Source organism: Ailuropoda melanoleuca, chromosome 12, assembly GCF_002007445.2.
Source record: "Ailuropoda melanoleuca isolate Jingjing chromosome 12, ASM200744v2, whole genome shotgun sequence".
Taxonomy (NCBI): Eukaryota; Metazoa; Chordata; class Mammalia; order Carnivora; family Ursidae; genus Ailuropoda; species Ailuropoda melanoleuca.
The window spans coordinates 10,037,923-10,050,980 of record NC_048229.1 but is presented as its reverse complement, the minus strand read 5'-3'; the positions used below and the strand labels follow the sequence as shown (position 1 = coordinate 10,050,980).

At 50.8% G+C, this 13,058-nt stretch overlaps 1 protein-coding gene across 7 annotated transcripts in view; it reads right to left on the bottom strand.

The window, feature by feature from the left end:
• TPCN1 (two pore segment channel 1) overlaps positions 1–13,058 on the bottom strand; it is a 59,145-nt gene that overhangs the window by 19,509 nt on the left and 26,578 nt on the right. For all 7 annotated transcript variants that reach the window (XM_011232414.3, XM_034639219.1, XM_034639217.1 and 4 more), the window contains exons 3-10: positions 10,495–10,610; positions 5,139–5,315; positions 4,659–4,772; positions 3,731–3,861; positions 2,807–2,895; positions 1,181–1,215; positions 418–476; positions 61–160 (exon numbers count right to left, since the gene is read on the bottom strand). In XM_011232414.3, the coding sequence (XP_011230716.3) occupies positions 61–160; positions 418–476; positions 1,181–1,215; positions 2,807–2,895; positions 3,731–3,861; positions 4,659–4,772; positions 5,139–5,315; positions 10,495–10,610 (821 nt within the window). The remainder of the gene's footprint in view (positions 1–60; positions 161–417; positions 477–1,180; positions 1,216–2,806; positions 2,896–3,730; positions 3,862–4,658; positions 4,773–5,138; positions 5,316–10,494; positions 10,611–13,058) is intronic.

Sequence of the window (13,058 nt, the reverse complement as noted above, 5' to 3'; positions counted from 1 at the left end):
TGCCAGTTGGGATGGAAGCCCCAGCGGTGGGGGGGGGGTGTGTGACGCATGCTCACTCACCAGGTTCATGATGAAGTACAGCTCGATGGAGAGGTAGACGATGAAGAAGACACAGGACCAGGGGTTCCGGGAGTAGGAGGGCATCATCACATCTGGGAAACTGGATTTGCAGAGCATGACCGCAGGGCCCTGCCTCTGCTTTCTCCCATTCTCCATCTTCCCAGGAGACCTCTCTCTTTTCTGCCTTCCCGGCCCCATCCTACCTTCCCCTCCTCTCCGTCCCTGGGCTTCGAGCTCATCAGGCCACCTCCCTCCCTGGGCACCTGTCTGCGCTCAGGTGTGGAACATTCTTGGCTGAAAAGGAAAGACCCTGGGGCATTAGCAGAGGGCCCAAGCCCAAGCACAGCCCACACTCACTTGGCTGTGGTCAGAAGGACAAACAGACTGACGATGCTGTTCTCCAGCGTGCTGAAGTACTGCAAAGAAAGAAGGCAGAAGAATGCGTTGGCACCAGGAACAGGCCGCCACGGGCCACCTGGAGTGCCCCAGCCTGCCCCTCCCTCCCCCCTCCTCCCAAGGACTCCTGAGGAGGACAGAGGAAGGAGCAAATGTGGAGTCCAGCCGCCTCCGCCTTCCTGAACTCCGTGCTTCTGGCAGAAGCAGACAACTGACTGGGACTCTTTCCCTAGAGAATCACATGTCTGCACCATCGGCTTGGCTCCCCTCCACTGCTCCTTCACCAACTGTTCCAGATCTGATCCTGGAAACGTGTGTCTCAAGGGCAGGAAAGGGGATTCCCTCGGCGCTTAAGGAATGCAGCAGTTCAAGTAGGGGTGACAGGAACTTTCCAGCACCATAAATTATGCTGAGAGACCTTCCTAATGTGTCCAGGGCGTCACACTGGCCACCCTGCCGGAGGGGAAAGGCCCCACATAAAAAAAGAAACGGACGCCTGGATGGCTCAGTCGGTTAAGCATCTGATTTCAGCTCGGGTCATGATCCCAGGGTCATAGGATCAAGTCCCATGTTGGTGGGGAGCTTGCTTGAGATTCTCTTTCTCCCTGGGCCCCCCTCCCATGCATGCACGTGCTCTCTCTCTCAAAAACAAAAACAAAAAAACACAAAAAAACACAAAGAACAACAACAACAAAAGAAACAGACAAATACAGAGATTACTTACGGGATCTGAAGGATTAGGGGAGAACAAGTAGAAACCTAGAAGGTGGCAGAAAACATAAAAAGGTCAGAGCAGAGGTCCCATCCAGACGTCAAAGGATTGCACAAATACATGTAAACAAGAGCAGGGGGCAGAGGGAGAGCATCAGGGAGTGGTGGGGACTACGGAATTCTGGAGAACACGCCATGCTCTGTCTAAAGGAGCAGGTGTGCCTGGACACAGCAGAAATGCTGCCATTTGGGAATGCGGCCTAAGAACCAGCGGGTCTACTGTTTGAAAAGCCTGGACGTACAGCATGGCGACTAGTTAACAACACTCTATTATATATTTGGAAATTGCTAAGAGAGTAGATCTTAAAAGTTCTCATCACAAGAAAAAAAAAAACTGTAACTGTGTGTGTGGTGATGGACGTTAACGAGACTTCCTGCGGTGATCACTCCACGATATACACAAATACCAAGTCACTATGTTGTGCACCTAAAACTAATACAATGTTGTATGTCAATCCCATCTTCCTTTTTTAATAAAAAAAAGAAAAAACCAAAAAAATTTTCAAGGCTGGAAATTTATATTTTCAGGCAACAAATCTAATTTTTAAATGTTGGCTCAACATTTTCAGACCAGATGAAACTCATCCACAAGCTGGATTTGGAATCCAGACTGCTGGTTTGCAATTTTGGTTTTGGGAACATGACAGCCAAGTAACCGTTCCAAAGGGATCTCCTTGTTCTCCTCCAGCCCAGGGTCCTGCGGTGGGAACACCATCAGTATCTCCCTCCTGGAATAGGCTATTCCCCCAAGTCCTCGAAGTCCCCTGAGTGGGACAAGGGAAGTAGCCCCCTTGGAGCACAAAGGAGACTCTACAGAGACTGGAGGTGGCGGCGGGGAGGGTAGGTGACACGGGAGCCAATGGCTCAGGACACAGCAGTCAGAAGGGCCCGAGGCGCTGGCCTTAGAGGCAGGGCTCTCTGGTTCCACTGTCTTCGCCATTCCAGGACCAGAGAAGGGACCCCAGGCTTCCCAGCCATGACCCACGGTCCCCACTGTCTGAGCCCTGTGTCTGGATGTGGCTGTCACGTAAATACTTGGCCTTACCTGAAGAGGCAAAGGCTTCCTCAGGGTTAGAAAGGCCACGATCTTGCTTTGAAACTTGGGGAGGCTGGAGTGTGCACTTGCTACCGTCCTAGGCACACGTCCTAAAGAAACTCTCGTACACCAGGAGATGCGCGAGTGTTCCCAGCAGTGTGACGTGTAATAGCGAAAACAGAAGAAACTTCGCAGGAGGGCGTGCGCCCGTTATATAACCATGTATGTAAAATGTTCCCATATGCAAAGCAATCGCACTTATTTGTGATTTAAGGAAACAGAAAGTAAAACTATAAAGATATGCGTGCGATGGTAAGCCTAGGTCAGGCGGGACCTCTGAGGGGAAAGGGAATCGACCTCACGGAAAGATACAGGGGTGGCTTCCATTTTATTCCTAACACTGCATCTCCGAAGTTGATGGTTAAATGGTGTTTAACCACTTGTAAAAGCTTTCTGGACTTCTGACACTGTCAAGGTCAATGTTTCTTCAACCGTGAATTTGCTTTTTAGAGGCTGCTGGGCCCTGGGGCGCAGGGGACTCACCAAGGATGGCGAAAATGACCATGAAGAAGAGCAGCAGCAGGAGGATGTCCATGAAGGGCGGCAGGGACTGGAAGATCTGCCGCAGGTTGCTGGGGAGAGAGCGGGGCAGGAAGGGGTGAAGCGGGTAGCGCTGTCTGGGACGCCACGGGCGAGCTGGGGGCCCGGAGCTCCTGATTCACACAAAACTAAGTCCCGCTGCATTAGCGTTTGCCCGGAGGACTTGCACGCAGGGGGCGACAGGGAAGACCGGGGGCACGTGTGGCACAGGCAGCCCATCCCCCTGCTCATAGCCCCAGCAGACAAGGGCCCTGTGACCAATGGAGGGAAGGGCAGGAGGCCAAGTGCATGGCCTTCGGCACAAGGCTTCCCTGAGCGTGACGTGGGATGCATGAAGACATTTCTGGGCCACCTACTCCCGGGACGCTTGCTTCCAGCTCTTTGACGATGGGCCTGAAGAATGAATTGCTAGCCTGCTCTCACCAACAGTGCCCCAGCCAAGAGATTTTCCAGATGGGTTCTTCAGAACTAAGCTTAACTTCAGGCTGGAGGGCAGGCTGAGTCCAGCCCCCCAGGCTCTGTGGGGGTGTCAGCCTGCTGAGTCACTCGGCCTCTCAGGAGTGGCCTGCTTTGGGCTGCCGCCGCTGCTGTATTTAAGCAACTAATGTGCTCAGAGAGAGAAGCCAGCTCCAGAAGGCTGCGAGGAAGACGGGAAAGAGCCCCAGACCCAGTGCCGGGAAACCAAACTGAGCATATTCTCGCCTCCCACTCCGTGTGGGTCGAGTGGCCGAGGGAAGTGAGCGTGCTTATGTTCTCCCAGAGCACAGGACTGATCTTATCACTACTTGACTCACTGGGTCCTGCTCCACAGGCCCAGAGGGTCTAGGCCAGGCCAAGACAGCGACCGTCTCATCCCCCAGGCCTTACCGCCGGACGCCTCCGCAGTACCGACAGTCCACCAGGAAAATGCAGCGCAGCGCCCGGGTCACACGCACGTGGGACGTCTGCCGTACCAACACCACGATGGCCTCGATGAACTGCACCACCAGCACGGAGGTCTGGGGGAGGACAGGCACAGAGCACCATCAGCCCCTCCAACCCAGCTCCCTCACAAATACCCAGAACAGCGGGCTGGCCAGATCCTGCCCACTCTGGCCTCAAGAGGCCCTTCCCTTTTCTCCAGCTCTCTGTCAGGCCTCCCCCAACATCAAGCAGTCCCTGGAGACAAGCCCTGTGGCCGCTGACACAGACATGTGGCCCCAGGAGAGAGAAGCCACAGGCAGAGCTCCCAGCAGCTCAATGGGTAGTACTCCGAGCAAAACGAACACTCTGCCGGCCACGTCTGCCCACCCTGCCTTCAGCTCTCCACACCGCTAGGGCCCACCGGGCATGCTGATCTGCCATTCCTGGGGCACATTCTCCTGGACAAGTATGCATGCTTTTTATACAGCAAAGCGCACTCTGCCACATTCCTACTCACTGCACAGAGAGAGCTATAGGTTACTGGTTGTTGATCAGTGTGGGCTTGGAGGCCAGACAGACCTGGGTTTCAATCCCAAGCCTCTGGGATTTAGGTCCCATTCTCGTCTGGGTGGCAGGGTGTAAACTGGGAACAGTAACACATCTCCCACAAAGGCTGTCATGCCAGGGCTTGGCACGCACTAGATGCCAAATCACAGTGGCTCCTGTTGGCATCACCATGACCTCTGGAGCAAGGCTCTGTAAGGAGAGGACGGGCCCCAGGATCACTCTTCTGAATGCAGGGCTCAGCCCATGGGGGATTGTGGCATTGAACTGAAGACACAGGCTTGAAGGTGCCATGTGAGACAATGCCATACGGAGATGGGCCCATCACCTTGACCATGGTTCGTTTGTGCCGGATGAAGGTATGGAGGCCCAGCCACCGCAACTTCATGCAGAGTTCAAACACAACCACCATCAGGGCGAACAGCTCCAGGGTCGCGTGGACCTGCAACCAAAGGGTGCGGGGGAGAGGTTGCATCACCAGCCCCACTGTCTCCATGACCGGTGGTCACACCTGGCTACCCCCCACCCCGACCCAGGCTAATCAGGTGCACTGCTCACCGGGAGCCACGGTGTGACCCATGGTCCTAAGTGAGGCAATCAGATGGTGCCCCTCCCTGGAACTTACCAGTGAGCCGAATCACAGCGGAGGCGGGGTACATTCATTCCAGCAGGGTCCCCAGGCAAGACTGGTGATCCACTGCTGCTCCTGAGGCCTCTATGATGCCCCAGGGCCTCTCCATTTTACATCAGCTCATAGTATCTGCCCTTCCAGAATGCTCCCTGTCAGGCATGCCACGCGGACACTCACGTAAATGCCGAGCCGGAGCGCGGGGACGGCAGGGGCCTCACACAGGGAGAGCAGCAGCAGGAGCAGGGCTGTGGACAGCTCCATCAGGTAGAAGAGGTGGTTGTGTGCGAAGAGGTAGGCCGCCAGCGCTTTGGCGTTCTTGGGGTGGGTGAAGAACTTGTCATTATTCTCGCCTTCCTGAGGAAACGAGAGCAGGGTGGGTGAACGGGCCTCAGGACGAGACACCTTGAGGTGCCGTGGGCAGAGGAGAGAAGGAGGCCCCTGGCAGATGAGTGAAGAGTTGGGCCAGAGATGGAAGATGATGGGAGATCAAAAGTATTATCTTTGGGGCGCCTGGGTGGTTCAGTCGGTTAAGCATCTGCCTTCGGCTCAGGTCATGATCCCAGGGTCCTGGGACCAAGTCCCGCATCAGGCTCCTTGCTCAGCGGGGAGCCTGCTTCTCTCTCTGCCACCTGCTCCCCCTGCTTGTGCGCTCTCTCTCTCAAATAAATAAATAAAATCTTTTGTTTAACAAAATATTATCTTCACCAAACTGCTCCCCTGTCAGTCTGCTGATGGGGATCCTTCCTAAAAACCACCTGGAAGAATCAAAGAATGAATAGTCCCAAGAGACCGAACAGCAGCAACACATGTGAGCCCCTCAGGCCAAACTCCCGCTCTCAGAAGTGTCTGTGGAATGTACAGAACTGGGGGTCTGGGGTGAGCAAACATGGCTGAGTCCCGGCTTCCCCGCTCCTCCCTGGAGAACGCTCAGGAAGTTCCTTCCCCCTCTCCAACTACCAATGGGCTAACACGTGTACTTACTCATAGGGTTCCTGCAAGACACTTAGGACGGTGGCTGGTGTACAGTAGGCTCCTGCAGATGTTACCTGTTACTCTGATTATAAATGATACTAACATTGAGAAGGAGCCTAAGAATACCTTCACTATAAATATATGTATGTTCTGCTTCTGACTTTGACTCTTTCACCTCATTTCCTAACCCCTGCACAAGGACAGGCCTTGCCCTGATTCCCGTGCTCCAACAGTAACGGGACAGGGGCTGACCCTTACTGAATGCCCACCAGACCAGGCACCATGCTCGGTCCCTTACCTGAGCCCTAGACCCTCCTTTGCTCCTGACCATGGCCCTCTCAGGCGGGTACTTTTATTATCCCATTTGACAGATGAGAAAATCGAGCTACAGAAGCTTCAGTAGCACCTGAGCTTACGAAACTGGGCAGTCGGGTCCCGCACCCTGGCTCCGTGACGAGCCTCCTGCTGCTGATGCAGGGACTAAGTGACGGAGCCCCGGAGCGGTATACTTGTGACTACAAGCAGATGACATTCCATGGCCACCCCATTAGGGTCAGCCTTCTGGTCATGGTTGGGGGAAGGGGAGGTGTCTTCACTGCCTCCCTGGAATTGGTGGGCCAGGGATGAGGGTCACCCCACTTCATCCGCTCCGTCACATCTGCACCCCATCCAGCAGCCAATGTGCAGTGGAAACTTACTTGGTAAGGCTCTGCATGCATCACCTTGCTTTAGTGCCTCCGAACTGGGAGCGATGCTGCCCCACCTCCCCCACCCCAACCTGGCCGGGAGACATCCGCTCATCACCCCTGGGGGTGCTGCTGGCAACTAGTGTGCAAATCCCAGGGGTGCCACTCAACAGCCTAAAATGCACGGGAGACTCCCCCACCACAAAGAGTTATCCGGCCCCAAATGTCAGCAGCGCTGAGTTGAGAGCACCTGGCTCATTCACTTCCAGCACGAACGCTCAGCATAGATGCTTCCCACTGGCTTCATTTCCTGGAGGGGAAAGTAGCGGAGCCAGAATGGACACCCAGGTCCCCTGACCCAAAGCCCTCTGGAAGCACTCCAGCTGTCCTGGAATGACGTCAGACCTTCAACTATTCCATCTATTTGGCCACCCTCCCCATCCTCACAACCCTTATTCCGGGGAGGTGAGACTAACACACTCCACAGTGACTCCTGCCGAAGCTGCAGGCCAGCAGGAAGGAGGGCACTGGGCCCAGAGGGACCCACTGCGCTGTGGAAAGCACTCTGGCCTGGCACGGGATGTTGTCAAGTCTCACCCAGCGTGGTGCCTGGGACACGCAGTAGGTGTTTAATGGATGTTTGGTACGATGACCCACTCCTGCCAGAGACCGGCCCGGGAACGGCCCAGTAGCTGTGGGGCGGGGAGCTCTGACCTCGGCTGTGGTTTGCAGGGTAGTTTTGAGCGAATCACTTCCCTGAAGCCAACACATCACTACCCTCATTACCAAAAAATAAAGACAAACCACAGACTCAACAGGGGCAGGCCAGACAAAGGGAACAAACATCCCGGCAGTCAAACAGCGGGCACGCTGGGCAAGCTTCACTCGCAGCCCTGGGATCTGTGCAGAGCTGTGGTTTCTACCAGCACCGCCGTGGCTGGGGGGACACGCAGGGGGAGACTGGGAAGCTTCTGGCTTAGATTACTAGAAAATGCAATTCTCGGGTAATGTCTTCCAGTAAATAGCCAGGCCCGAAGGTCTGGCTAGCAGAGACCACGGACAAGGGGGCTCAGGTTTTACCTCTCAGAGGAGGAATTGCCAGGGGAGACAAAAGATAAGGTCTCCAGCACCAAGGACAGAGGGAAATATTACTCAGGGCACTGAATTCTGATCCAAAAACCAAGGAGGACACTGGCCTTGTTTCCTCGCTGTTGATCATGAACTAGATTAGGAGAAATAAGAAGACAGGCCAGTTGTGTATGACTTCCGGCTTCGCTCTCTGCTCCCTGGGACAGAAATTCCACCCAAGAGGGGCGCCTGGGTGGCACAGCGGTTAAGCGTCTGCCTTCGGCTCAGGGCGTGATCCTGGCGTTATGGGATCGAGCCCCACATCAGGCTCCTCTGCTGTGAGCCTGCTTCTTCCTCTCCCACTCCCCCTGCTTGTGTTCCCTCTCGCTGGCTGTCTCTATCTCTGTCAAATAAATAAATAAAATCTTTAAAAAAAAAAAAAAAAGAAATTCCACCCAAGAAACCAGTATTGTCTCGGAGGCACCGGGACTGCAGAGCAGAGCAGAGCACATGGCTCTGGAGGATGAGCGAGTCAACAGGTAAAACTGGGGAAGAGAGGAAACCACAGGCACCAAGTACCCTCCAAGCGGCAAGGGGCCAATGACCCAAGCACACCAACCAGCTGCTCAGCCGCAGAGCAGGAAAACAACCATCTGACACCAGCTACAGCCCCCACCCCTCAGAAACAGCCACAACCTCTGTTCCCAGGCATCTGGGTTCTGCTTTTATTTTTATTATATTTCCAATGATGTATTGCTGGTAAGATCATTCAAACAACACACAGGATTATAAGGCAGTGAAAGTTCTGTCAGCCTTTAATATTTAGATGAGTAACCTTCCAGATGTGAGTGGGGTCTGTGCGCATGTGCACGGGCACATACAGGTATATGTTGCTATATACGTGTGTGAGCCTAAATAGGTGAGTGTGTATACATGCATAAATGTTATACAAAAATCATCGCACTACACCTGCAGTCCTGTAGTCCATTCTTCCACAACCACATGGCCCATCTTCAAATGGATACATGTGGTCAGGTATAGAAATGAAGCAACAATGTACAGTGGAAAAAGCATCCCTGGGAGGTGAGCGAGACATGGTTTAAATCCACGCTCTGTAACTTACTAACTGGGTGGCCTTGGATTCCTTTAGCTCCCCTGAGTGTCAGTTGCTTCTGTAAATGGGAGATGATCAAACCACCTTGGGGGGGGGGCGCCGTTGTTAGAATGCGGCCCACTTAAAAATAGATATTTTTATTACTAATGTTCTCAGCCGCTTAAGAAGAGAAGGGATTACCAGACTTCTTAAGTCCCCCAGGCCATCCTAACTCTGTGTTTTGATCCATCCCGTGCTCTTCTCCAGCATCTAGTCAAGCTTGGAGAAGGTGACAGTGCACGGGGTGACCCTGGGGGACCCTGCCAGATCACCAACCATCATGCCTGAGCTCGCTAAAATGTCCCTGAAACATTTCTATTGCCTTAACCTGGATCGGAACGCACCTAGTGAGGGGTACGACTCATGTGACGCGGCATAAAACAGGAGAAGCACAAAGACGACTGAACGACTACCAAACAAATATGCAAACGTAACGAAATCTTTCAAAAGAAGTAACAAAACACATACCTGCAATGTAAGAGCTGCTTCGAAGAGAAAAGATCAGGGAAAATTATTATTTAAATGAATTTCAGAAAGATTCCATTTCCTCACCTAGACTCTTACTCTGTGCACACGAGAAACCGAAATCTTACAGTGACAAGAGTGGCAAGATTAAAATGGCAATGCCATAGGCAGTGAGACGGGCAGCTAAGAGGCAATATCCCCTTTGGAGAACACTCGATAACTGCACAGCAAGGGCCCTAAAAATGTTGATTCCTTCCACCTGGTAATTCCACTTCCTAGAAGCTTTCCTAATGACATAATCCTGGATATTAGAGAAAGAGAGAGAAATAGCTCTTTGCATAGATGGTCCTTGGATTATAATTTATAATAGGGAAATGCATAATATATAATAAGGAAAGCATAAAAAGGGAAAATATAAAGACTTACCAGGATAGTTGAAGTAAATTAGGATACATTTACCAGATATAATTATAAAGTCATTAAAATTTGTTTATAAGAGTTATAACATTAAGAAAAAAAGCTTCTGTTGCACACTACGGAAAAAAAGTCTGTACAACTGTAGATACCACATGACCTTAAAATTACTTTACAAAACACACAAAACCTATGTATTATTCTTCAATAATGTTGACAGTGACTTAGGTGAATGCTTCTTTCCACAGCCCCTTTGTGCCTAAACTTACCACAACAAGCATGTATCACTTCTATAAAGTATTTATTTTAAAGAGAAAAAAACCCCCAAAACGACCAAGTACCAAGCAAGAAACAGCAACACGAAAGCAAAAGCAAATTAATAGGAAAGGAAGAAAGGTCTCTAAGTTCCCATAGCGGGCTTACAAACCACGGCTATAATGTTACGTATTTAAAGAAGTCCCCCCCACCCCCGGAGAACTGGCTGCAAGTGTGCCCCTGAGAAGGGGGACCAGGGCAGGGAAGGCCAAGTGGATAGACTCAGGGAGACTCGGGGGCAGGCAGGGCCACATACTGGGGGTCACAAGAAAGCCCAGGCACATCACCCTCCCTATCTGGGCACGATCACGTTGGCTCTCCCCATCTTACAGATGAGAAGCTCACACACAGAGTAGGGACAAGAACTGGAGCCAGAAGTGAATTTCTGGGATGAACAGAGCCCTGGCTATGCGACTCGGTCAACCCGCACCAGAAACAGATTCTGATCAGAGATACTCACCTGGAGGTAGATTGCTGCCTCTTGATAATTGATCTCCCAGTTGTGTCCGGTGGGACTCTCACCCCCTGAGCCTAGACTGGGGGTCCGGGAGTCGTGGACGGCATAGCTGCCTCCATCTGCATAGGAAGAGGAGAGGGATTCACTTACAACCCCAGCTCAAGAGGATAAAGAGACCATTCACCAGTAGAAAAGGCTTGTATCCTCACACATATACCCCATTATCTACAAGTCAATGCTCCATCCATGGAATAATAGCAAGGATTAGCATGGCTAATTAAAAATGCTGTTCATTCTCTTGTTAAATGAAAAAAGCAAGTGTAAAAGAATACATATAATGTACTACTTTTGTGTAAAAAAAAAAAGGAAACAAGAAAACGTATGGATATCTATCTTTACAAAAAGAAATAAGAAGGATAAATTTACTTACAAGGGGTGTGGGGAGCAGCCTTTTTGAACACTTTTTAAAAAGATTTATTTATTTTAGAGAGAGAGAGAAAGTGAGCAGGAGGAGGGGGAGAGGGAGGGGGAGAGAGAGAATCTCAAGCAGACTCTGCACTGAGCGTGGAGCCTGCTGACGCGGGGCCCATCCCATGACCCTGAGATCATGACCTGAGCCGAAATCAAGAGTCGGATGCTTAACCAACTGAGTCACCCAGGCGCCCCTTTTTTTACACTTTTGATTTTTGGAAGCATGTTAATATTCTACTTGGTGAAAACAAAATAATTGGATTTGTTCCCTGGTGGAGGGTCATCTGTATTTTTTCCCTGCTGACACCCATGCCTCTGCTTCCAGTAACACTGACCCCATCTGCCTTTGAGGAACATCCTCTCCCTACTCTCCACCCATTCTTTGTCTCTGGCCGGCTCCACCTTTGGCTCCAGGGCAGGTGCCATAAAAGCACCCCGTTTCCCTGGACAGTCATTGGCCCAGGCAGGGATGCTGTCCCAAGCCCAGCCAATGAGGACTGAATTTGGACCTCTTCCTGGACCACTCGGGAAGGAGGGGCTCTTTCCCTGCTGCTGCAGGTAGCTGCCTCCCCACCACCATGTGAGGGAAGCCTGCCTGAGAAGAAAGCCAACAGAGAACAAAAGAATCACAGAGGTAACATTAGTTCCACCTTAGCATTGAGATGTACCTGATATCCACCTCCTAGCATTTCCAAAATCTGAGCCTATAAAGATTCTCTTATACTTAAGCCTGTCTGAATTGAGTTTGTCACAACCCTCAAGTGTGTCTACTGATACATGGTAAGCAAAGGCACCAAGAAATGACTTTCAACAAGTTAATTTATTGGAAAGTTTTATTATCATCTAGGATGAGAATCTGGTTGCCCACAATTCACACTCAAACTGACCCACCTACAGAAAAATAATGAAGTATGTTTGGATAAGGAGATACTCAGAGGTGGTAGGAAGCAAATGTGCAAAGCTCACCACCAGGCAGGAAAGGGGAGAAAAGTGGCAGGGGTCCTAAGGGTGCAGGGTGGTACCTGGTCCTTCTACACTTGAACTGCCAGCCAAGGGCAGTCAGGTCCTGCAAAGCTCTTCTTCACCCACTTCGAGAAACAATTTTATGTAGGCATGTTTGACACACAGTAAAGCGCACAATTTGCTATGTTCCGATACAGGCACACACTTACGAAACCATCACTACAATCAAGATCCCACATCCAACACCCCTTCAAGCCCACCCCTGCCCATCGACACCCAGGCAATCACTGATCTGCACTGTCACTGTTAGATGAATCTGCATCTCAGAATGTTATGCAGATGGAATCACGGAGTGTATGCTTTTTTGGTTTGGCTTCTTCTCTCCCTCAGCGTCATTACTTTGAAACTCATCCAGGCTGCATGGTGTCATCGGTAGCTCATTCCGGTGTCTTGGCTGAGTAGTATTGCATTGTATGGACGTACCACGGTTCATCCGCTCACCTGTTGGCGGACAGGCTGCTTCCAGTTTGGGGCTGTTTCAAATGAAGCTGCTATGAACATGCATGGACACGGCTTTGTATGGACACACACTCTCAATTCTTTAGGGTTAATACCTAGGGGGTGAAAGAGCTAGATCATACGTTTAACTTTTTTAAGAAACTGCCAGACTGTTTTCCAAATGACTTGCACTGCAGGGGAGCCCCCATTCCTCCACACCCTCACCCACACCTGGCATGCTCAGTCTTCTTAATCTTGACCGTTCTAATGCTTTTAACATGCATTAGGACTAATAATCTCGAGCATCTTTCCATGTGCCTATTTGCCATTTGTAATGTTTTAGTTAAAGCCTCTTCAAATCTTTTACTTGTTTCTTTTTTTGGGTTATTTTCTTATTTGTGAATTTTGAGAGTTCTTTTATCTATACACATACATGCATTCTCAAAATATACACCAGTCTTTATCTATTATTAACATATTTACTCCAGCTTTTGATTATTTCTTTTGATTAGTGATCAGTGTGGCTTTTTCCATTCCTTTACTTTTAATCTCTTAGTGTCTTTTTATTTAAACTGTGTTTCTTGGAGGCAGCATATAGTTTGATCCTGCTTCCCGCCCCCGTCTGATAATCTCCG